This window comes from Ictalurus furcatus, chromosome 4 (genome assembly GCF_023375685.1).
Source record: "Ictalurus furcatus strain D&B chromosome 4, Billie_1.0, whole genome shotgun sequence".
NCBI classification, from domain to species: Eukaryota; Metazoa; Chordata; class Actinopteri; order Siluriformes; family Ictaluridae; genus Ictalurus; species Ictalurus furcatus.
Window position 1 is genome coordinate 7,894,403 of NC_071258.1, and position 25,803 is coordinate 7,920,205.

Consider the following 25,803-nt stretch of genomic DNA (forward strand, 5'->3'; position numbering starts at 1 on the left):
GATCCACTTTTCAACAAGCCCTTCATTAGTTCAAAATGTGGTTGTTAGAGCAGGAAACACACTAAAATATGGAATGAGAGGGAATAAAGATCTTTGGAAGAATCAATGAGCTATTACTGATAGGATTATGGAATACATTCGAGCAGGATGCAATGATTGTTTCTTTTTCATCAGCCTTTGGGAATGCCAAGACCATCCGTAATGACAACTCAAGCCGGTTTGGGAAGTACATAGATATCCATTTCAACAAGAGAGGAGCAATAGAAGGAGCCAAAATTGAGCAATATCTGCTGGAGAAGTCCCGAGTCTGTCGACAGGTACAAGAGTGAAATAAAGGGGTCCTCACTCTAATACGGTTTGTCTGAGGTGCGCATTTATATCCATGTATGGAAATCAGAGCTGTTCTGAGTGGATGTGATGCTACATCGTATGTGATGTCCTCAAGCAGGAAGAATGTAGTCGTGTGTGTATATGCTCTATGTGTGTGTGTATATATATATATATATATATATATATATATATATATATATATACACACACATATATATATATATATATATATATATATATATATATAATATACATACATATATATACATTCATGTATATGTGAGCCAGTTAGCTAAAATACGTTGACCAGACAGAATTTCTGATGAGAATTTGGAATTTTAAGTCATATTTGTAAATGGTCATAATCATTAACATAATGGCTAAAAAACATCATACACAATCATAGATCATCAACTACAATCATAAATATATTTTTGCATGCACAGGGCAACATACTGTATCTCTTCTGGGGTCTCCAAAAATAATAATACATTTTTCAAATACAAAAAATTTTATGCCCATTACAAAAGACATTATTCTTTTGAAAGGTAGTTCCCTAGCTTACTTAGTCACATTAGATAGAAAGCTTGTCAGAATTTCCACAGGGCATCTGGCATAATTGAGACCAGTTATGAACTTGAATGACGTAGCCGAGGTTGAGGAACTGTAGAAGTTCAGGCATTGAATAAAATTAAGTTCTGCAAACTGAAACAAAGAAAGCTCACCAGTTAGACCCACCTGTACCAATCCACAGTTTATTTTCCTCTCAAACTATTCCGGTTCAGTTGTTGATTGTTGTTCCTTTGTTCTCTTCACTAGGCCCAGGATGAGAGGAACTACCATATTTTTTACTGCATGCTGAAAGGCATGACTCCAGACCAGAAGAAGAAACTTGGCCTGGGCAAAGCAACAGATTACACCTACCTCACTATTGTAAGTGAAGATATTACTAGTGCTATCCATCATGACTGCTTTTCTCATTCACACATACACAAAAACCCTGTCTTGACTACATAGAACATTTTACCTTACCTTTTAGAAAATGATTAGATAGAATGTGCAGGAAGGTTGCGGGGCTGGGGAAAAAGAGACTGGAAAGAGATTTCTACAGTGAGAAATAAGAACGGACTATAGTAAAATAATAATAATAATAATAATAATAATAATAATAATAATAATAATAATAAAGACAGTATTGTCTACTTGTAGACAGCTTATTCTCTGTTTCCTTACCCTTCCCTTCAGGGAAAGTGCACTGTGTGTGATGGCCGTGATGACCAGAAGGAGTATTCCAACATCCGTTCAGCCATGAAGGTGCTCATGTTTACAGACACAGAGAACTGGGAGATCTCTAAACTGTTGGCCTCCATTCTGCATATGGGCAACCTCAGATATGAAGGTCTCACACATGCACACGCACACACACACAGTAGCTATAACAGCTTTGTAAACAGCTAGTTTACTGACACAGAATGTGGGTGTCATACATATGCACTACTAAGGGAAAATATTTTAAATAGATAATATTTTAAAAGCCTATGGGAAAGTCAAAAAATCTAAAAGGGCTTTAGAAAGAATGGTAATAAGGATCTAAGGATGTAGGATGCTGGCAGATATGACAATATGATAATGTGATTTATGATTAATTGTCACGGTATAGCATGGACATCATCCATGCATCTGTAATTTTAAAGCTGTTGGATGTAAATTTTAGAATTTGTCTCTCTGTAATAGAAAGCTGCTTCTTGTAGAAGATTAATTTGTAATATGAGTTGTGCTGCATAATTCATTATCTCATGGCTGCAAGTGCCAGATAATACACATTCAATGCAAATTCAAGGCTGTGTTCCAAATAGAGTACTAATCACTAAGTACTTTGCCTAAATAGTAGGGTCACCGATAGTGTACTTATATACAGGGGATGGCGTCCAAATATTCATGACTCTGAGGATATAATTAGTAGAGATGCACAGATACTAAATTTCTCAGCCGATACGTTAACCAATTATTCAGAGTGATATCGGCCGATACCGATAGTTCTGCCTTTTATGCCTTCTTTTAGATTAATAATAATTAATTCCACAATTCTGAAGGAAATGCAAGTAAAAAGTTTATTGTCTCCATTTCAACAAGTTGTTTCACAGTAACTGGTCTCATGAACAGAAAACACATTACTCTAATTAACATGAACACATGAACTAAATTCTGAAGATTAAAGTAAGATTTCTGATCTTATTGAATGTTATTAATTCATATTAACAGAATTAATTGACTGAATTTTAAAAAACCTCCTGATAGTCTCACATTCACTCACCACAAACAAAAGCATTTCTACTTCATCACTGAACATCAAACTGGTAATATATAGGCCTAATATAAAACTTTTTTTGTTGTTGATGATTAATATTAAAATACTCATTAATATTAACTGCATATGAAATATACTACTCTACAAATATTTTTCTGTCAATATCTGGCTTTTTTTGTCACTCATTTAAATCTTTCAATGGTGTACTGGGCCTTTAATTCAGCACGAGGGGTGGTGGGCGGGCTGGGGGGTGGGGGATGGGCGAACTCCCGTTACCCGTAAAATTTTAGCGGTGCAGAGATTACAGAGTTTACAAACTGCAGTTTTGTAAACTGCAAAAAAGAGACATCTTTACACACAGCACGAAATCGATTTGTTTTCCCACCCTCTTTTTATTGACCGGATATAATCGGCCCTGATCATCGGATGTTTCTAAAGTATCGGCCGATAGCGGAAAAAATAGCCTTTATCGGCCGATACATCGGTGCATCTCTAATAATTAGTTTTATGAGCGTAAATAATAATAAAGGGGCAGACTGACGTGATTGTCACGTTTACTGAGCATTAGGTAAAAGAAAATAAAACTATTATGTCTGCTTGCTAAATACACAGATTGGTGGATGAATGTGATACAGTATGAAATAATAAAATACACAAAAACACTCCAAACACAACAAATTATTCACTAATATGCATGTTCTCCACGTGCTTCGAGGGTTTCCTCCTCATACTCCGGTTTCCTCCCCCAGTCCAAAGACATGCGCTGTAGGCTGATCGGCATCTCTGAAATTGTCCTTAGTGCGTGAATGTGTGTGTGATTGTGCCCTGCGATTGGTTGGTACCCCACCTTGGGATAGGCTCCAGGCTCCCTGAGACCCTGTGTAGGATAAGCGGTACAGAAAATGGATGGATGGATTGTCAGGGTGACTCACTTATCTCCCACCCCAAACATGTTACTGCAGTTTAAAATATTTACCTTTTTTTTATTCAAAAAAGTATAGTCAAAAAACAATAAACTAATACTGTATTAGAGCTTTATGAGGAATCCTTAAAGTTCATAAGTTTTATTACAATACATTGTTATAAGTACAAAGTACAGAATTATAAGCACAGTTACAATGATTTATAAATTCAGACTTTACAGAAACTTATATAGTAATAAATATGTTGAATGAACTTTTGTTTGTAATGCCCAGCCCGTACTTATGATAACCTGGATGCCTGTGAGGTGGTACGATCTGCTGAGCTTTCCATAGCTGCAAAGCTGTTAGAGGTAACTTTTATATTTATTGTATTATCTTAGTGTGTGTGTGTGTGTGTGTGTGTATAAAGTCTGGTGTTTGCCAGGCTGTTGTTGGTGTAGTAGCAGGATTAAGAGAGGTTTTGTAAGCTGAACTGGGTGACTAGAACATGAGGACAGAAGGATGGGTTTAAGTGCCACCTACTGACAGGGCAGTGATCACACACGTCACTCAGCCTGATCCTGGTTAGACTTTGTTCAAATGAATTAATAATAATAAAAAAACACTCATAATGTTACATACTGCTTATCTTGAGTAATTCTGAGATATTTCTTTCTTGTTTATAAAACACTCATTGATCTCTGAAAGATGATTCCCCCCCCCCCCCTTTTTATAACAGGTTGACTCTAAGGACTTAATGAACTGCCTGACCAGTCGCACCATCATCACTCGGGGAGAGACGGTGTCCACTCCTCTGAGCATGGAGCAGGCCTTGGATGTTCGAGACGCTTTTGTGAAGGTGAACGTCCCTCCTTTCTTCTTGCCTCCTTTACACCACTCCACTGTGTATACGCTGATGTATGAACATGTTTTTCTCTTTTATAGGGAATATATGGACGTCTGTTTGTGTGGATCGTTGAAAAGATTAATGCAGCCATCTACAAGCCTCCGTCTCATGAGCCTAAAGCGGTGCGCAGGTCCATTGGCCTGCTGGACATCTTTGGCTTTGAGAATTTTACAGTCAACAGGTAGTTAATGGGTCACTTAATGCATATTACAAATAGTATTAATAACAGAATTCAGTTGCATGGTTATAGCAACTAGGGATAACCAAAGCAGGTCATATGACAGACTTGTTCTTGACATTTTTTTTTTCTTCCTCTGTAGCTTCGAGCAGCTTTGCATCAACTTTGCCAATGAAAACCTGCAACAGTTCTTTGTGCGGCATGTCTTCAAGCTGGAGCAGGAGGAGTACAACCTGGAGAACATCAACTGGCAGCACATCGAGTTCACTGACAACCAGGACGCACTGGACATGATCGCCATCAAACCCATGAACATTATCTCACTTATCGACGAGGAGAGCAAGTTCCCCAAGGTGAGAAAGACAGAGGAAAGGAGACAAAGAAGGAGAGAGATAACAAGAAACTTAGTGAGGGAGAGAATGAAATAGATCTAGATAAAGATGGATAGAACAGGGAAAGAGACTGAACAGTTTCCTAGACAGAGAAAAGTACATAAGAACTAGAACGTGAAAGAGAAAAATGAACGTGAAAGAGAGAGATGTTTAATAAGGTTTTATTAACTTCTATGCAGGGCACGGACACCACCATGCTGAACAAACTAAACTCTCAACACAAGCTCAACACAAACTACATCCCACCCAAGAACAGCTACGAGACGCAATTCGGCATCCAGCACTTCGCCGGCATCGTCTACTATGAGACCAGAGGTCAGGAACTCCTAAGCACTCTTCGCTCTATAACACTATAATAACACTATAACGAACATAACACTATTTCTGAGTCACATGATGCTAAACTGGTGGCTCTAAGCTCCCTCATAAGCAGCATTAACTTAAAAGTACAACACCATACACTATACACCTATAGACACATAACATGTCTCATCTTATAAACTCCAGCTACAAGAGAAAATCTGTGCAAATTTTATTTTTTGCCAGATTGTCCCAGTAACTTTTTCAGATTTCACTACCACAGTGTTGTACTCATTATTATAACTACTTTAAATGTGTGGTGATAGATAAACATATTCATTTGTGTGATAAATAGATAAACATATTCATAAAAATGTGTGCAGGTTTTCTAGAGAAGAACAGAGACACCCTTCATGGTGACATCATTCAGCTGGTTCATTCATCCAAAAACAAGTTTATCAAGCAGATCTTTCAAGCTGATGTTGCGATGGTAATGACATCTATCTATCTGTCTGTAAATCTATCTATCTATCTATCTATCTATCTATCTATCTATCTATCTACAGTATATGGGATAAGTGGAATTAAATTGTCTTGCAGATGTTCCACAACATTAAACATAACTATAAATGGTTAAAAAGAATGATGAGCTATTCATTATTAAACAAAACATTGCAATTGTTGCCACATTTCTGTGGTATAAGAGAAATAAAACATTATGCGGCATGATGTTATTAGAAAATAGTCAACTTTTGGGGTGTTAACTGTAACTCTGCTTTGCTTTGGGCCATATGATACCACCCTTTTTCCTTAAATATCACATACTGTATAATAAGCATACTTTCATGTGCTCATAATGGAACAAATCGCTTCAAATTCTTAAATGTTTCTGTATTTGTTGGATTGCTCTGTGTTCTGAAATTATTTCTCTCTTTGCTAAATGTGTGTGCCAGTTTCTGTGTGGCTCAGTGCACAGTGCCACGCCTCCTCCCAAGGTAACACTGGAACTGAAAATTCCAGCCTCATCAGCCACTCACTTTTCGTGACATTTTATGTAGTTGTCCCAGTTTTTGTTTTGCAGCATTTCAACCAGAAAACTAACCTCATCCCATGTCACCACACCGTTCTACTCATCACTTACTGAAACCTCATTCCATCCCACAACCTGTAGTGGAGACTTGATTTTAGTTTCAACCTGTGTTTTATGTTCACATCTATAAACATCTTCATTTCCAGATTGGAATGCTAATGCTGTTGTTTTTACAATCTGAATAAATTCTCACAACTCCTATTCTTTACACTGATGAGTTTTACTATATGTATCAAAACGCCACTGAGAAATGATATTACTCTTATTACATCCAGATAATACTGTAAACCCACTGCAACCCCACTGAACACCTTTGGGATGAATTGGAATGCCAAGTTTGCACCAGGCCTTCTCACCCAACATCAGTGCATGACGTCTTGTGTTCTTGTGGCTGAATGAGCACAAACTCCCACAGCCACAGAGTCCAAAATCTAGTGAAAAGCCTTCTGAGATGGGTGGAGGCTGTTAGAGTAGCAAAGGGGAAATACTCCATATCAATTCCCAGGGTTTAATTAATAATAATTGACATCATAGGATGCGTTGAACTCGACTCGACCTAGGGAATTCATGCGTGTCTGGCTTTTACATTTGGACACATGATTAAAAATTTATGCCCATAAATGTTCTCCCAAATTAGGCCAATTGGCAGCACTTGGCCCAAATTTGGTCCTTATGTTCCTTAGACCCTCCCCAATCAGTGAGCCAAATTTCACAACTTTTTACCAGACGGTTCTATGGGCTGCCATAGACAACATAGCTAGAAGAAGAAGAAGAAGAAAAGGTAGAATAACAATAGGGTGTCTATGCACCTTCGGTGCTTGGCCCCCTAATACTTAGTGACCTCTCTGGACTTAAACTGAGCTATCTGAATATTTTTATGGAGACATTTTGAACTCTGTTAGTGTTTTCAATGACAATGATACATAGTATCACACAGTAAAATATAAAATATATAGAAAATATTATTTTACCAACAATTTTTTTCTTGCTTTTTTAGGTTTATTCATTCTCAGAATTTAAGTTCTCACCCTGACCTCTTTTGTTGTCTGTGACCCTAAAATAAACAAATAATCTGAACAATCTTCTGAAATCAAACTGTTTCCTGTTTAAAAAGAATGAACTTTTCAGAACTAGAAATGGGGTTCTGGTAAAGGAAGAGAGAGAAGGACAGAGAGAGTCAGAGGTCAGAAAGGGGTTAAAAAGATCCTCTTGATGTGCTTTCCACCATTCCTGACTTTCTTTTTTTGTGTATCTTTGTGTGTGTGTGTTTCCTGGTGTTCAGGGGGCGGAGACGAGAAAGCGTTCCCCAACTCTGAGCAGTCAGTTTAAACGCTCTCTGGAGTTGCTGATGCGCACACTGAGTGTGTGTCAGCCCTTCTTTGTCCGCTGCATCAAACCCAACGAGTACAAGAAGCCCATGGTGAGTGCAAAGTCAGTGGAAATGACTGGGGAATTAATGTGTGGTGAGGATGGTAAACAAGCAAGGATGTGCATTTGTGTTCCTAGCCTCCCTTTGCTCGTCCTCCTTCATGTAGAGTAATTAAGAGTAATCCTGTCCTCCCAGCTCTTTGACAGGGAGCTGTGTGTCAGGCAGCTCCGCTACTCAGGAATGATGGAAACAATTCGGATCCGGCGGGCTGGATACCCCATCCGCTACACTTTTGTGGAGTTTGTGGATCGGTATCGTGTCCTCATGCCTGGAGTGAAACCTTCCTACAAACAGGTAAATAATGACACATGAATTCTGAGTTGATGCGGAATAAATGCTTTCAGTCATACAAGACATTTTGAATGTGTTTTAAAAAGGGATGCACCAATCTCAATTTTTCATTTTCAAAACGACATTGATGCAATAGCTGGGATCAAGGGCCAAAGCTCTATACTACTCTATACTGGTAGAATGTTGTTTTTTTTATGTAATAATGGCAAAGCAGTTTAAAAGTTCTTGATACAAGAACATCTCGGTTGCAATTTTTTATTTGAGCTTATGACGACTAAGGCAGTAGTTTGGCCAAAATTTAAGTAGACAACTTTAACCCTAGATATAATTGATAAACCAGGTATGGAAGCCCATATCCACCAGCAGCAGTATATCGGAATGTTAAATTATTACCTCAAAATCCTGATTTATTATCTCAAAACTGACTCATTATTCAAAATACTGATTTATTATCTAAAAATATTTCTTTATTATCTCAAAAGTCTGCCTTATTATCTTATTATTATTTTTTCATTATCTCAGAACTCTAACTTATTATCTCAACATTTGACTTATCTCAAATTGTTTTGACTTATTATCTCAAAAATCTGATGTTTTGTCTCAAAATGTTGACATATTATCTAAAAATTCTGAATTGTCTCAAAATTTTGAAAAACATTTTTTTTTCTTGCAGTTATTTGTGCAAGATTATGTTGAGTTGTGTCATTTTTGTTAGTTGGGTAACCAAAATATTTTTTGGTATAAATACATAGTAAGTTCATATTTACAAATTTATTTTCAAAGTGGAACTACATAATCATGTGCATAATTTCCAGTAAATTGTGGGAGGCAGGGTCTAGTGGTCTCAGTGGTACCAAACTGTATTGCCAAGTGATTCTGGTTGTCCAAAATGGCTGCACCCATCACATTAGTTTTGTTTATGTTTATAGATTATAGTATGTTTACACTCTGGCCTCATCAGCAAACCTGCAGGACTGAAGACCTGGAAGTGTTTTGAGGCAGATATATACTAAATAGACTTTGGATGGGATGTCAATTACTTGGCCCATTAGCCTCATAGCTCCAGTGCAATATTAAAGAAGCTTGGTTAATCAGGTACTTTTGGAGGGATGGGGAAATTTTCTGACCAGATTTTCTGACCAGCATTGATTTGATACCAACATAGGGTTGGTACATCCCTTAGAACTAAAGTACTGGACATTTAATACTCTTTAAGACAAATAGAGCCCTTTGGTTGAGTGACTGAATTACTTCAAGAGAATAACAATTGATATATTTATAATAATATAAAAAGTGACAATCACTTGCTGCTGCTGTTTCCAGTTTACACTCAAGTCTCCATCATTGACTAGGTTTACATGCACATCAATATTTCAATATTAACTGGAATTTGTCAGTCGCGTATACACCGCAATCCGATTGCCCGATTCAGATTAAGACAATAGTATGATTCCCCAAATTCTTATTCCTGCTCTTGGAATATGTCAGGTTTAATCGGATATTTGTTGCATGTAAACACCTTATTCAGAAAATCCACTGAAAGGAGATATATGCACATGCTCAGTCTGCAAAGAATTGTGGGTAGCATCATGAATCTCCCGGGAAATAACAGCGGGAAAGTAAAAGCACATGTGTAGATCAGCATACTTACAACAACCGTGTATACAGGAATATTCCGATGCCTGTACGCATATAAATATCGCCTATAAATATATGGCTGCAACCCGAATATAGACCTTAAGCAGAATTTGATGTGCATGTAAACGTAGTCATTGAACAGTTGATAACTTCAGTTTGAAACGATAGACTTAAAGGATGCTCAAACTTAAGTTCCTGTTAACACAGTTAGCACTTTTTGACTCCATAGTATACAGTTATAGAAGAGAAATGTTTATAATTGCACCATCCGTTGTCTCCCAGATGAGGATGGGTTCCCTTTTGAGTCTGGTTCCTCTCAAGGTTTCTTCCTCTTGTTGTCTCAGGAAGTTTTACCTTGCCATCGTCCCCTCTGGCTTGGTCATTAGGGATGAATAAAAATATTTAAATATTAATTTTATATCCAGATTTCTCTAAAGCTGGTTTGTGATAATGTCCATTGTTAAAAGCCCTAGCTGAATTGAATATACAGTATAACATTAAATCGACAACATATGACTCCAGTCTTCTGGTCCTGAAGTTAATATTTCCATAAGATTCAGTAGTTGCAGTAAACACACGTTTCAGGACACCGAACTGATGATTGTTCTCATTAAGGAGGACCTGAGAGGGACCTGCCAGAGAATTGCTGAGGCTGTCCTTGGCAGAGACGATGACTGGCAGATGGGAAAGACCAAGATCTTCCTGAAGGTATGTCAAAACTACAGTACATTTAGAAGGTACTAGTTATGAAATGGATTCATAAAAAAAGATACAGTCTGTGTGACGTTACAAGCAGAAGCATTTCGTAACAATGATTACTAGAATGCTGCTTTATGAAATATGGGTAGCTAAATAGAAATGTTTATTTATTTATTTATTTTAACTAACAAACTGGAGGCAGGTGTGGAAACGCCTGCTCATTCCTGTGGTCAGGTGACCTTGAACAGTCATGTGGTGCTCTGCTCTAGTGGTGTTCTGTTTTGTTTTTTTGCTGTCCGGAAAGAAACTTGAGCCAGAGGTCAAAGGTCAGCAGAACGTTTGTCCATTTCCCTGGTGCCATGGACAGTTTTCCACTCTGTTGCTTTATCAAGGTTTTCAGCTGTCTGAAACAGGAAGTCCCTCACTGTGGGAGTAAAGGGAGGGCATTGCCAATACTTCCTAACAGGAAGTGACACCATTAGATCAGGATAAAGGAAAATGTAATACAAGTCTGCTGGGAAAATGCATTAAATTGTTATTTAGATTAAGCTGTAGTGCTTCATAGGAAATCCTTTTCTTCTCCGGTGAATACTGTACCGTATTTGTATTTCCAGTAAAATGACATGGCCTTATTTTTTGACAGGACCATCATGATATGCTTTTGGAGATTGAGAGAGACAAAGCCATCACTGACAAAGTCATTCTTATTCAGAAAGTCGTCCGAGGTTTCAAAGACAGGTAAGCTGTTCAGAAAATAACTGTGCAAATTTCACAACCTTGCTCTTGATCCCATGCACTGCCTGTTTTCTTCTTTTTGAATTCTAACATATTAGGAAATGAGCAAATCCTACCCAAATGAACTGGGTAAAGCATATTAACCAAAGGAAACACAAAACTATCCAGGAGGTCCTTTGGAATGGTACTGACCATTTCCTGTTGCACAACTGTTATTGTTTCAATAGGTCTAACTTCTTGAAAATTAAGAAATCAGCTCTTATGATCCAGAAGACTTGGAGGGGTTACTGCTGTCGGAAGAACTATGGGGCGGTGAGTCTCTGTAACCTCTTTGAGTTTATTATTTAGTAATTCATGTACAACTTAAGCTAATGGGTAACAGTGAGTCTGGGCCTGTCACTGTTGTGATGTTTAAGTTTAAGGTAAGTTTCACTTTAAAGTGAGACACAAAGTAATGTCTAGGGTGGTTAAAAAACAATTTTAAATTGAATAGATGACAGTGTGGATATTTATATATTAGAGACTAGCTACTATTAGGAAATACCTGTGAGTACCAAAATATTACAACCAGCTAGACGGTTGATTATTATTGATGACTAATTCATGCTAGCTAAAATCAAGCATAAACACCCAATTACTGTACATATTAAGAAAATATGAAATGCTGTGTAGGAATAAAAAACATCAGTCTAGAAGTCTTTAAGATGAGGGGGTCTGATAGTATTAGAAAGTCTCAACACTAATCCGAGGGGCTTCATCAGTTCTTATTTGCTCAGTCAGTCCCTTTGATATGCTCCCACTTGATGCCAACAGCAACCTGACCCTATGATAGACTTGACTAACTACTTCCTGTGTTGCAGATGCGTGCCGGGTTCTCACGGCTCCAGGCCCTGTACCGCTCCAGGAAGCTCTATCAGACTTACCATGTGACCCGGCAGAGGATGACCCTGTTCCAGGCTCGCTGTAGAGGCTGTATGGTGCGCCGGGCCTTCAGACACCGTCTCTGGGCCGTCATCACCATCCAGGCCTATACTAGGGGCATGATCGCTCGCCGTTTATACCACAGACTCAAAGGAGAGGTAAGCAGAGAACACAACATCAGACACAGAAACAGATACACAAACCAATAATCAGGGATTTTGGTGGTTCACTGCAGTGAAAATCACTTACCCAAGAGCTCTGAGAATTATGAGCTTATGGGTACATAAAGAATATATAGAGGTTGTTAAAATGTGATGTAGTACTCACTACACTACATTTCAGTTTCTTATTAGTGAGATAAAGTGCACTTATTTACTAGATTTATATACAGTAGGGTCCAAAGTTCTGATGTCACTATAGAGAACTGTTTTTTTTAGCAAAATTCTACCCTAAATGTAGTAGTTTTTGGTAAATAATGAAATAAATCAGTAATAATTTATGAGCCATATACATGAGCATATTGACTGGAAATAATTATCTTCTCTTCTCCTCCTCATCACTCTCTATTTCTCCTCATCATTCCTCCTGTCGCTCAGTACAAGCGTAGACTGGATGCAGAGAAGATGCGCTTGGCTGAGGAGGAGAAGCTCAGGTACCAGATGAGTGCTAAGCGGGCCAAAGCCGAGGCCGAGCGCAAACACCAGGAGCGACTGGCCCAGCTGGCACGAGAGGACGCGGAGCGGGAGAAGAAGGAGAAGGAGGAGGCGCGCAGGAAAAAGGAGATGCTGGAGCAAATGGAGAGAGCTCGTCATGAGCCCGTCAACGACTCTGACATGGTGGATAAGATGTTCGGCTTCCTGGGTACCACTAACTCTTTCCCTGGGCTGGAGGGCCAGGCACCAGCTGGGTTTGAGGTGAAGAGCACCCTCTTCTGGTCAGGATAGGTTATGATGAGATTTTATTTGAGAGAGAGGTGATTTTTGTTACTGCTATAATTGGCAAAACATTTTCATAAATTTTAATTTATGAAATCTATCTATCTATCTATCTATCTATCTATCTATCTATCTGTCTATTTGTTTTTTTGTCTATTTGTATGTCTCTCTCGCCATCTGTCTGCTATCTGTCTGTTTTTCTGTCATCTTTTCATTTGTCCTTCCATCTGCCTGTCTGTCTGTCAGTCTTTCTCTATCTTTTTCTATTCCTGAATACTTACGTCACTTTCCTCTCCTCTCCACCAATAGCTGGTGTGTGGTGGGCGTTCTGGCGCACTATGGCTGCCGTCGCATCATCCAGGAGAATGCTATACACTAGTGGTGGTTGAGGAGATTTCTCCTCATACAATGTAAAGCGCTCTCAGTGTCTAGAAAAGCGCTATATAATTATAAGGAATTATTATCTGTGCATCTATGTATTTATCTATCTTAGTGTGTGTGTGTTGATGCACTAGGACCTGGAGCGGACTCAAAGGAATGTGGAGGAAGAGGATCTGGATGAAGCTCTTCCTCTCCCTGAGGAAGAGGAGGAAGATCTGTCTGAATATAAGTTTGCCAAATTCTCAGCCACCTACTTTCAGGGCACCAGCACTCACACGTACATGCGCCGGCCGCTCAAGCAGCCCTTACTGTTTCATGAGGACGAGGGAGATCAGCTGGTGTGTTCTGCTTTAGACATCTTCTGTCATTCTTAGTCACACATGATCAACAGAACTGTGATTTTGATGACAATGTGTAGCACATTTACAGGTGTACCTCGTTCAGCTTTATTCCAGTGTTTAATATTTGTAGTAAATGAAGTTTATGTTTTTTGTTTTTGCATCCTCCAGGCTGCGCTTGCAGTGTGGATCACAATTCTCCGATTCATGGGTGATCTCCCAGAACCAAAATATCATACAGCTATTAGTGATGGCAGTGAGAAAATCCCTGTGATGACCAAGATCTACGAGACGCTGGGCAAGAAGACCTACAAGAGGGAACTGCAGGCTCTGCAGGGAGAGGGAGAGGTGAGGGGAAGGAAAACGTGTTAATTTGTTTTGTCTATATTCATCCCAGCAGGCTAAATGTATTAAAGTGGGTTTTATAAATCATTATGATACTCATTATTTGTTTGAAATGATTCGAAATACGGAGTATAAGGATCCATGTGCAATAAGTTTAATAAAAATCCACACAAACACACTCTAACACACCACAATCCAAACAACAGAGTCGATAAACAGGCCCAAATAGCAATAGTGATAAAAATCCATATTCAATGGATAATCCAATAATCAAGTGGAACTGACCTGAGTCCTTCTTAAAGTAACGCAATAACCAATTAACTGAAAAGAAGAAGAATTACACTTGTACTCCAGTATCTCTAGAATACATTTGTAATATAAAGATACCCATTTTCTCTCCAATTTTGGTCACCTGCAAATTCCCATGATAGAAACAACAACATGTTAGAAGGAGCACATTCATGTAAAGCTATGATTTGAATTACAGTCAGCACTACTGTTAGAGCTGCTGTTATAAAAAAATAATCAAAAGTTTCTGACCAAACATATTTGAGAATTCAACAGTGCCATTTTATAACCATTTTTAACCACAATTTCCAGTTTTTTATCCTCCTGGCTGCATGTTTTGATAAAGAAAAAACGACATTTTGCTCTGAGACTAGTAGACTAAGCTACAATTAAGCTGCACTGCTAATGCAGTTAATTTACTGAGGAACAAGATGGGGATTTCCAATAAATATATCTAAGATATTTTTCGTAATACATACTGGGTATCATAGTTTTAAATGGCATAAACGTTACAATATAAATTTATGAATTTTCCCAAAACTTTGATGTTTACTACATCACTACAGAATGCTATATAACTTGACAAATAATTTATTAAATGCTACTTTTTTGATGGAAAAAGCGGGCATGGTGGCTTAGTGGTTAGCACATGGGGGTTCAAATCCCACGTCTGTCCTGTGTGTGTGGATTTTGCATGTTCTCCGGGGGCTTGGGGGCTCCCTCTGTGTACTCCGGTTTCCTCCCCAAGTCCACAGACATGCGTTGTAGGCTTATTGGCAATTCTAAATTGTCCGATGTTTGTGCGATTGTGCCCTGTGATGGGTTGGCACCCTGTCCACGGTGTCCTCCACCTTATGCCCCTAGTTCCCTGGGATAGGCTCCAGGCTCCCCCGTGACCCTGTGTAGGAAAAGCGGTATGGAAAATGGATGGATGGATGGATGCTGGAGAGATTTCTTGGCAGTTCTGTGTGCATACCTCTGAAGCATTTTCTCATTATCACCAGCAAAAGTCAAATTTATTTTTAAGTATGGCTTGCTGTGAGGGTGTTTTCACTGCCCCAGTTCTTTGAGCTGCGGTCTAGCTGCTTCATGATTTATAAGCTTCTCTTTATCTGTGTCCCCCTTCCTGCAGAATGCCCACATTGAGAGTCATAAGAAGAACAGTGTGCGCCACAAGCTAGTGTCCCTCACGCTTAAGAAGAAGTCAAAGATTACTGAGGAGGTGAGGGACGACGTGCTCGGCATGCTCATGACATCTCAGTATGACACACACACACACACACACACGGTGCTTTTCTCTATCACTGTGGATTTCATTCTTTATCTTAATTAGATATGCCATGCTTCCTAGAAGGCACATTTTCAGAGGCTTTCAATATATACTGAACATGTTGGCTGTTAATGGAACAGAAATTATCTCATTATGCCTTCTTATCCTTCTTGTCATGCAATATTATAATAATTTGTAAAATTAAGGGTTGAAGAATAAAGGCTAGCATGTAGATTCACAAGAAAAGAAAGAAGTCCAGTTAAGAGTGTTTTAACATTCTTGCATTTGCTTACATTTACGCTAGGTGACCAAGCGTCTGAATGATGGCGAGTCCACGATGCACGGGAACAGCATGCTCGAAGACCGACCCACATCCAACCTGGAGAAACTTCACTTTATCATCGGCAATGGCATCCTCCGACCAGGACTCAGGTCACACCTGCAACATCGTATATAGAGCTCATGCTCTATAAATCGACCTAAATTACCTACTCACTAAAGACACAACACCATGGTTTATCCTTCGTGTCATGTTCACACCTTAGCAAGGGCATTGAAATTTTACTGTAATACAGTTCCATGACATTAGTGTAAATAGCACATAGAGGGAATGTGGCAGCCACTAACATCAAACTACAACATGGGCAACAACATGGGCAAGATGATTGTATAAAATGAACATTACACGCAATTATTCCAACATTTAAGTAAACAACTGTAATTAAAAAAACTATTTAGACTTTCTCTAAAAAAAAAAACTCTCATAAGGACATCGTTTAAAAATATTTTTATAAATAAGAATTCCTATGAAGGTCATATCTCTATTAAATTATAAAAATATGTATAACCTGTTATAATGCATTCATAAAGCATTATAGGTATTGTTGTTATTATTTATGCACATGCACTACACTTTATAGATTATACTAATGCAAATCAGAGGTAATGACCACCCTGAAGTGCATTGTCTTATATCATGTCCCCAAGTGTTTTATTCCACTTATACCTCAGCAATTTGCCAGTAATTTATTAACAAATGCCACATCATGCTTTTTATCCTTTTAAAGTTACATAAGTAATGTTCTGACAAGTTATGTCCTATTATCACTTACATTATAGCAGTTATAAACAGTTCTTCCCTTACCAGCCTCTAATTTCTTTCTCTCTACATCTTTAAGACTGTCGTGTTACTGACATTTATATATTGTCATGTGTTTGACAAACTGGGAAACGCACACTCCTTTATCCTGAAGACTCTCCCATGGAGGAAGCACTGAGGCTCCTTCCTTAAATATTAAATAAATGTCTCCTAACACAAAACTTCACCATATCGCAATACAATTTTCTTTGTTAAATAACACACGTCACACAAGTTCCTGTGAATTTGTTGTTACTTAACAAACCATAACGTATTAGAACGAGCGTTTTTATATAAACCTGTCATTTAAATTACAGCTACTGACAGAGCTGCTGTTATAGAAAATAATTTCTGACCAATCAGAATAAAGAATAAAACAACACTGGGGTATAAGAATTCTTATGCGTTTATAAGTAGCGATCCAACAGAAAAATGTTTGCCCTATCACTGGAAGTTTGCGAGTTCGAATCATATCACAATAATCTGTCAATAATCTACACTCATAAATGAAATGTATATACAGTCAGTTACTTGTTTAAAGATAAATAAATCAGTCAGTCTGTATTATAATGCAATATCCAAACTGAGACTGACTTTCTTTGGTTCATAGTTGAGATAATGTGTAACAAGCATTAGGCCTTCTGTTAACAATCCATAATGCATTATAACCCCAAAAAAGTGTAATTAGGACAATGTCTAAAATGCCTGTGTATGTATGTATTCATAGGTCATTATACATTATACAGCCTTTATAGAAAGTGTTACCAAATTTTCTTTTAAAAAACATCTTTAAATGAATATCTGAAATGAATGTAAACATGTTGCCACCCTTGAAAAACATGTACATCGTATAGCCAAAAGTTTGTGGACACCTGACCATGACACTCATATGTGCTTATTGAACCTCCCATTCCAGATTTAGTCCCCCTTTCCTGTTATAATGGCCTCCTCTCTTCTGGGAAGACTTTCCACTAGATTTTGGAAAGTGACTGTTTGGATTTTTGCTTATTCAACCACAAGAGCATTAGTGAGGTTAGACACTGATGTTGGGTGGGGAGGCCTGGGGCTCATTTTGCATTCCAGTTAATTCCGGAGGTGTTCAGTGGGGTTGAGGTGTTCAGGGCTCTGTGCAGACCAGTCGAGTTCTTCCACTCCAACCTTGGCAAACCGTATTTGTGCACAGGGGCATTGTCATGCTGGAACGTTTTTTGGCCTCGTAGTTCCAGTGAAGAAAAATTGTAATGCTAGATCAAAGAAAGACATCCTATACAACTGCGTGCTTCTAATTTTGTGGCAACAGTGTGGGGAATATAGATGTGATGGTCAGTTGTCCACAAAATTTTGGCCATATAGTGTATTGTTTAAGAATTGCTCTCAGTATCAAGATCCCTTTGTCCATGTCTTATTTATATTATATGTAATCATATTATTTTTACTGTACCACTTTATTTGTTATTATTCATTCCACCTATAATTAGGATAAATAAATTTGAGCCATATCTTACTGTAATAATTCTATAATGTTGGCCCTGAAAACTGTTATTATGATCTACAGAGATGAGATCTACTGTCAGATTTGTAAGCAGCTGAACCAGAACCCGTCCAAAAGCAGCCACGCTCGAGGCTGGATCCTCCTGTCCCTGTGTGTGGGCTGCTTTTCACCTACTGAGAAGTTTGTGAAGGTGAGCGCTGGCAATATACAAAAAAACCTTAAGGGATTTGAATTATTAATAGCATACATCTGGGCATATATTATGAAATTATGAAATATCTTTATGCAGTATCTGAGGAATTATATCAGTGGAGGGCCTCCAGGATATGCCCCATACTGTGAGGAAAGGCTCAGGAGGACGTTTGTGAATGGCACGAGAACACAGCCGCCCTCCTGGCTCGAGCTGCAGGTAGGATGACTCCTTCATCTTTCACTCTAGCAGAACCAGACCTGGGGCACTACATAACTTTGTTCTATGTATTTAAAAATAGCTTCTGTCTGAAACATCCTGTCTCTCAAGGGAAGACTTTTTAAAGCACTAAAAGAATTCTCTCTGCTTTAGCAGTAGCCTGTGTTTTCCCTACTGAAAGAAAAAGATGCACCTTTTACAGTGAACAGTCCAGACAAACAACTAAGACAAAGAGTGGTGTTCACGTTGTCATCCAACTAATAACACAGCGGCTGAAATTATACCTTAAAACTGTTCAGTGATGATCCACAGACTGCTATTTGTTTTTAACGGAACTTGCACATATACTGTAGGACAAAAATGGGACACCAAAGACGTGCTTGACTGGAGAGAAATAAACAAGTTGGTAAATAATAACAAAAATAACTGTCATTATTTACTATTTAAGATTCAATGCATGTTCAGATTTAATAATAACCTAGTGTTCAGCACTGAAAGTCTTTAAAGCCACCAACAAAGGTCTCCATTTTTACAAAATGTTGCCAAACATGAAATATATATTCAGTATATGGCTAAATCCAGAATCCATACACACCTAGAAAATAGTCTTGAACTCATCCAGCAATCTCTAAACTGAAATTTTTACTGCCTACATGGAGCTTTAACCACTGAGGTTGTAATACTCATTGGCTTTACATAGAAAAATAAAGAACATTTGTCATGCACTTTCATACCATTAGAATTAAGGATCCCTCCTTACTGTATCTCTGGTGAGAAACGCTAACATTGCTGGACATCACATTAATGACAAGAATGCAGTAAGGAAGCTTAAAGATAAAGAAATGATCTGCAGTCCCTGAACCTCATGGATTGAAGGTTATGCTTTAAACATCTCCTTATTTCGAAAATGAGAGAGGAATTAAATTTTAAAATTAAAATGAAATCCGCATAAACGTACTCCATCACGTATGTTTGTCCTGCAACTCTAATAAACTTATATTATGATATTGTTTATATTCTTTACCCTGTCAGGCGACTAAGTCTAAGAAACCCATCATGCTGCCTGTGACTTTCATGGATGGCACCACAAAAACGCTGCTGACCGACTCAGCCACCACGGCCAAGGAGCTGTGTAATGCACTGGCAGACAAGATCAGCCTCAGAGATCGCTTCGGCTTCTCTCTGTACATCGCTCTGTTCGACAAGGTACGCCTTTTACACTTTAGGAGACGAGCGGTATGAAAAATTCCCAGTATAATCTAATAACACAATAATCACAGTTTTTTTTAAATAGAAATGGCCTTGTACAAATACAAATCTGCTTACCACATCCCATTTTCAAACAAGACAGCTGCAATATTTAGAATACTAAACTGACCTGTTAATAGGATTTAGTAGTTGGATTCATCTTTAGTACTTTATCAAAACAATGTAGGAATATTTTTTCTCTGGTTTTCACCTGTTTAATAGTTTTAGTAAAATGTTTCACAAAAAAGTTTTGTGACATCATTATTTATGCAATTACACGATAATGTTAATGGTATAACTATTCTCTGTTTTCATTTCACTGTATACTGGTGTATCATCACACCCCTAGTATGCGCTACAGCTGTCAGATTCCTTTAGAATGTGCGTTTTGCTAATTTATTCATGTTAAACTGCCACAGACAGAATAAATGTTCTCACTTTTCACCCCATTGAGGGTGAAAACTGTGTTGCTTTCTTAAGCAAAGTATAGCACAATGATATAATGAATTGTAACATTTCAGAATTGTTTTTATATTTACTCACAGTAATTTTTTTAATTGCACTTAATATTACATCTTAACATTGCATTTTTACAAATTTTTTGACACAATTAGGCCAAATCCTTTATGGTCTCCTATTCACTTCCCTTCCTATTTATGCTTATTGATTGTAATATAATGGCATCATAGAATCAAAATAGTACACTTTATAGCCAGCATTTCACATTCAGCCACAAAAAAAGAGTCTATTGCCTATTGGACATTATTATAACAACTATTTTGTTTTACATTCAATTTGAAAATCAATAATAAAAAAAAACGTGAAAATATAATATGATGTATATTACATGCATTTAATATGTATGTAGGCTTTTTCTACATCAGGCAACACAATGCTCAGTTTTCCCAATATTTCCAAAGATTTCTGAAATATTTCCGAAATGCTCAATATTTATGAAATGGGTTTTAATAGACTTAGTTTAGAGATTAAAAATAGAGCTAGTAATCATCTATGCAGTGTTATACATTCAAAACATTGTCCCTCTCTCTGTAGGTTTCATCTTTAGGCAGTGGTAATGACCACGTGATGGATGCGGTGTCTCAGTGTGAACAGTATGCTAAAGAGCAAGGTGCTCAGGAGCGAAATGCCCCCTGGAGGCTGTTCTTCAGGAAGGAGATCTTCACACCCTGGCACGACCCCACTGAGGACGGAGTGGCTACCAACTTGATTTACCAGCAGATCGTACGCGGGGTCAAGTTTGGAGAATACCGCTGTGACAGGGTACAGTTTTTGGTCTCAAACACAAATCTCTGTGAAAGTAGAGAGGGAAATACTGGATGTAAGAGGAAGAGAACCTGGGGAAGAAGGGCAGACATCCAATCTACTGTTTGCAGATGAATAGATTGTTCTTTCACTCAAACTGCCTGGCACAGAGTTGTATGACAGCGGAGAGAGAAACTAAAAAAAGAAATGATACAGGAATTTTATTTAATAATGCTTCTAAAACTGCCTCAAAAGAAATTTAAAGCAAAGTGTTCACAGTACCGTGGTTTATGAGAGAAATTCATTCCATGTTGAACAGAAAATGTTAAACAGCCATAAAAGAAAGTAAAGGACATGGTAATGTGTAATCTGACTGGCAGAACAAATGGGGTTAAAGGTCAGGGCACATTATACTTTTATTATCTGGGAAGGGTTCATCATTCATAATCCATCTGAGACAGCCTCAGTGTAATTCATAGCTTTCAAAAGTGAAAAGATGTGACCATTATCTGTACTGATTCCCTAGCTTCGAAATCAAACATTTTCTTACTGTATTTTGACACCATATTTAGACATAATAAATATAATATATTCATTAGGCAGCTTACCAAGTGCCTTCCACAATCCCTGTCTCTCTTTCCTTTGCTGATTTTCCAGGATGATCTTGCAGAACTTGCCTCTCAGCAGTATTATGTGGACTACGGCTCTGAGATCCTGATTGAACGTCTCATCAGCCTCATTCCTTCCTACATCCCAGATCGGGAAATCAGCTCTGCCAAGTCAGTGGAGAAATGGGCCCATGTTATCATGGCGGCCCACAAAAAGGTGTGTAAGCATTCAGAATATTAATCTGTAAAAAAAATTTATAAATTCTGTCCAACATGTCTGTTTTATGCCTATTACAATATTGTCTCAGTAGAAAAAAACAACAACAGTGATTCAGAGAACATTTTAGGTCTTGTTAAGTAATGGATCACATTAATGGATCAAGACCATGCTTCTGATAAAACATCATTGTGGCTGTCTGGGATTTTACCTGCAGAGACACAAGAACTGTAGCGCGTTCGCCAAGAAATTTGGAGCAACCTGTAAACCAATTTCCTTAGAAAACTGCATAACAGTGTACCTAAGATGTTTTATACAGTTTTAAAGGGAATGACAAATTCCTCACTGTTCAATAGAGTTCAATTCACTGCTTAATATAGTAATTATTTTGATAGTTTGGAAAGTTGTGGTTTATTACATTTCAAGTCATGTAAACTATGCAGACTTTTGAATAGCACTAATCTACATTATGTCAGTGGAAACATGCTTCCATTATTTGTTAGTACTATTTGACATCTAGCTACAGCACAAAAACCAAAGAAGCAATCACTGGCCACCAAACATGTAATGGTCGATTTGTTATATCTGGGGTAAGAGAGGAAATGATAGCAATTTGATTATTTTGCCAAGCCATTTCTATTAACATTTGCATGCAGATACATTCCTAAAAGTCATGCATCAAATGGTGTATCATATTTGCATGAATTGTTGTATGTAAAACTGGACTCATTTTCATCCACAGGGGATTTACACACAGAAACGAGTGGACCCTCAGAAGGTCAGAGAGGAAGTGGTGGATTTTGCGCGATACAAATGGCCATTGTTATTCTCAAGATTCTATGAAGCCTTTAAATTTTCAGGTATACAACCACACAGTCATTTCCAAATTGATTCAGATTGATAAGGGAAACACTTTCATACAATACGAATACAATAATGAAGAGTGATGTCATCACACAGCACATGTATGCTTGACAGGTCATGTTTTCAATGTTTTCCTTGTATCTTACAGGACCCAGTTTGCCTAAAAATGATGTGATTGTAGCAGTGAACTGGACTGGAGTTTACTTTGTGGATGAACAAGAGCAGGTTCTTTTAGAACTCTCATTCCCAGAGATCACCGCTGTCTCCAGCAGCAAGTATGAACGCCTTCACAAGACTTTTATCATGGCTGTTATGGCTATTTTTTGTTTTGTTGTTCATGAGTCTGTGTTTATGCATTACCACCAAAACAGGATATTAGATGTGTTCCTTACATGCAGCCTACAGAAAATCATCATTAAATAACATGGTGTAAAAAAGCGTAATAATCCATTTAAAAATAAAGGAAGACGTTAAACTGAAGAAAAGTTCTGTTGTACTGTATGTTTCCAGTAAGAATCTAAGAAAGATTTTCAAATATAGACTATAGGCATATCTCATTTAAACTAAAGGAAGTTTTTTGGCGTTCTCTGTTTGAGCAGGGGTGGGAAGCTCCAGGGCCACAGCTTCACCTTGGCCACCATGAAAGGGGATGAATACACTTTTACCTCCAACAACGCAGAGGACATTCGAGACCTTGTGGTCAATTTCCTCGAGGGCCTCAGGAAGAGGTCGAAGTTTGTGGTAGCGATACAGGATAACCCTAATCCAGGTAAAGCACTGTATTAATTTATTCTCAGACTATATTTTTATTATCAGAATGATTCTTCATTTACAGTTGTGGCATTTGGCAGACACCAAACGTATATTTATATCATTTATACAACTGAGCAGTTGAGGGTTAAGGGCCTTGTTCAGGGGCCCAACAGTAGCAGCATGGCAGTGCTGGGATTTGAACTCACAACCTTCTGGGAAATCTATAATCCAATGTCTTAACAACTAATCTACCGATGCCCCTGGAGATTAAACATTCATAAGAAGCAGAAACAAAGAGAACATAAAATATTTAAAAATAACCATATTATACAGTCACAACTAGGTTTAAAATTCAGTGTTTACGATGATCCTGGGTAATAAGAGAATCCAATTCCAAGTCCCTCTGAAGTTTAATATGTATGTGTGTGGAGCACTGTTTCTGTCCTTGTAATGGATTTCCTTTCCAGGTCAGAAAGAACCTAAGATCCATCAAGCACTAGTGTCTGCTTTGTTTGGCTTGAAATTGAAGGCAATTTTAGAGAACCCCTTCGTAAACATAGCAGTGGCGGTCAGAATGGAGGCCATACCCCTTCAAAGTATCTCACTAATTTTATGTGCAACTCAGGTGCTTGTTCGGTTCATTGTCATTTTTTTCACTTTGTCATTAAACTGCTGGAACAGATCATCTCCCATACTTGTCATTAGACCCCTGCAAATGATCCTGCACATACAGTACAGTAGCTTCCATATGAACTTTTCTATAACAGGGTTTTAGCCTTATGGTATTCTTATTACTGTGAGGATGTGGTTTTGACAGTATGGAGCCACGTAGCTTGACATGGTGGTTATTATTTAATAAGGTTAAGCCATAAGTTAAGCTTCCTTCCACAAAATCCATAACTCATAGCAACTATTGTATTTTTAAATGAGTGAGACACAGAGAAATTGATTAAATTAGACCATTGTGCCACAGGAACCTAAGCATGGAGATGATTCATTCTATTAACCTTCAGTCTTGGAACGATGGATCATGACATACTGGAGTCAGTGGAGTTGCGACATTCTCAAAGCAAATAAACCTTTTTCTAAATAATTAACTGGAGGCCCCTTATTAAATATATTAAACATATTAAGTGGTTTAAAAAACTACATTCATATTGTAAAAGCTTTCTGTGTTTATTTGGGTTTTTTTTTTATACATGCCATTGAGAATACAGACCTCACCTTGTAATTCTCATTCTGGAGAGATCCTAAAATAGGATCAGGAGTTTCTGCTTTAAAAGGCGCATAACACAATCTTGTCTGTCTTGCCCCAAATTGTCCTCATCAGTTGGAGACGATTCAACATTTCTGAGCTTTGCTAAAGGCGACCTCATCCTGCTGGACCAGGACACGGGTGAGCAGGTCATGACCTCTGGCTGGGTTCATGGGATTAACGACCGGACCAAGCAAAGAGGAGATTTTCCAGCCGACTGTGTGTACGTGCTCCCCACCATCACAAGACCTCAGCCAGACACTGTGGTTAGTGCATGCTTTTGTTCACAATCTAAACTGTTAAGTACAAGGTGTGCAGGAAATTGCTCTTGGTACAGGTGTCATTATGTGCAGTTCATAGAAAGGATACACATTTACAGTCCAAATTTGCAAAAATATACGTCTGTGATCAAAGAATAAAGATCTTCATGCGTAAAGGTTTTCTCTCTTATTATTCGATTATACTCTCGGGATAATGATGTTCTCCTACCTCTCTCTTATCTTTGCTTGGTTTTTTTTGTGTGTGTGAATGACTCAGGCTATGGTTACCATGACACCAGACCAGCGTCAGGAATCACTGCGTGTGTCGCAGGTCGCTATGCCTGAGAGTGTGGAGAGAGTGAAGCCATACACACTGGAGGAGTTCTCCTATGATTACTTCAGGTAAAAAAATAACACCCGTAAACCTGTCTCACATTTCATTTGCAGTTTTCTGCAGACACCTTTATCCAGAGCATCTAAAGAAAGTGCTTTGTTCCCTCCAGCCTTATCCTTACACTAGTACAAATAGGTCAGGGTCTAAGAACATCAAGCAGAGTGTATCCACAGGTAACATTAATCCAAACCAATATTAACCTGAATGTCCATCTCTTACCGCTTG

The 25,803-nt window shown here is 38.1% G+C and overlaps 1 protein-coding gene across 1 annotated transcript in view; it reads left to right on the plus strand.

Moving 5' to 3' along the window:
* myo7aa (myosin VIIAa) overlaps positions 1 to 25,803 on the plus strand; it is a 44,412-nt gene that overhangs the window by 8,305 nt on the left and 10,304 nt on the right. The window contains exons 6-35 of the mRNA XM_053622769.1: positions 175 to 317; positions 1,150 to 1,263; positions 1,576 to 1,729; positions 3,835 to 3,911; positions 4,280 to 4,399; positions 4,486 to 4,628; positions 4,768 to 4,978; positions 5,197 to 5,332; positions 5,701 to 5,807; positions 7,690 to 7,827; positions 7,972 to 8,130; positions 10,381 to 10,473; positions 11,108 to 11,202; positions 11,427 to 11,511; positions 12,060 to 12,278; positions 12,717 to 13,034; positions 13,571 to 13,774; positions 13,946 to 14,122; positions 15,540 to 15,629; positions 15,982 to 16,109; positions 18,371 to 18,497; positions 18,597 to 18,716; positions 19,749 to 19,922; positions 21,018 to 21,245; positions 21,885 to 22,052; positions 22,795 to 22,912; positions 23,065 to 23,191; positions 23,516 to 23,685; positions 25,000 to 25,190; positions 25,462 to 25,586. Coding sequence (XP_053478744.1) covers positions 175 to 317; positions 1,150 to 1,263; positions 1,576 to 1,729; positions 3,835 to 3,911; positions 4,280 to 4,399; positions 4,486 to 4,628; positions 4,768 to 4,978; positions 5,197 to 5,332; positions 5,701 to 5,807; positions 7,690 to 7,827; positions 7,972 to 8,130; positions 10,381 to 10,473; positions 11,108 to 11,202; positions 11,427 to 11,511; positions 12,060 to 12,278; positions 12,717 to 13,034; positions 13,571 to 13,774; positions 13,946 to 14,122; positions 15,540 to 15,629; positions 15,982 to 16,109; positions 18,371 to 18,497; positions 18,597 to 18,716; positions 19,749 to 19,922; positions 21,018 to 21,245; positions 21,885 to 22,052; positions 22,795 to 22,912; positions 23,065 to 23,191; positions 23,516 to 23,685; positions 25,000 to 25,190; positions 25,462 to 25,586 — 4,459 coding nt within the window. The remainder of the gene's footprint in view (positions 1 to 174; positions 318 to 1,149; positions 1,264 to 1,575; positions 1,730 to 3,834; positions 3,912 to 4,279; positions 4,400 to 4,485; positions 4,629 to 4,767; positions 4,979 to 5,196; positions 5,333 to 5,700; positions 5,808 to 7,689; positions 7,828 to 7,971; positions 8,131 to 10,380; positions 10,474 to 11,107; positions 11,203 to 11,426; positions 11,512 to 12,059; positions 12,279 to 12,716; positions 13,035 to 13,570; positions 13,775 to 13,945; positions 14,123 to 15,539; positions 15,630 to 15,981; positions 16,110 to 18,370; positions 18,498 to 18,596; positions 18,717 to 19,748; positions 19,923 to 21,017; positions 21,246 to 21,884; positions 22,053 to 22,794; positions 22,913 to 23,064; positions 23,192 to 23,515; positions 23,686 to 24,999; positions 25,191 to 25,461; positions 25,587 to 25,803) is intronic.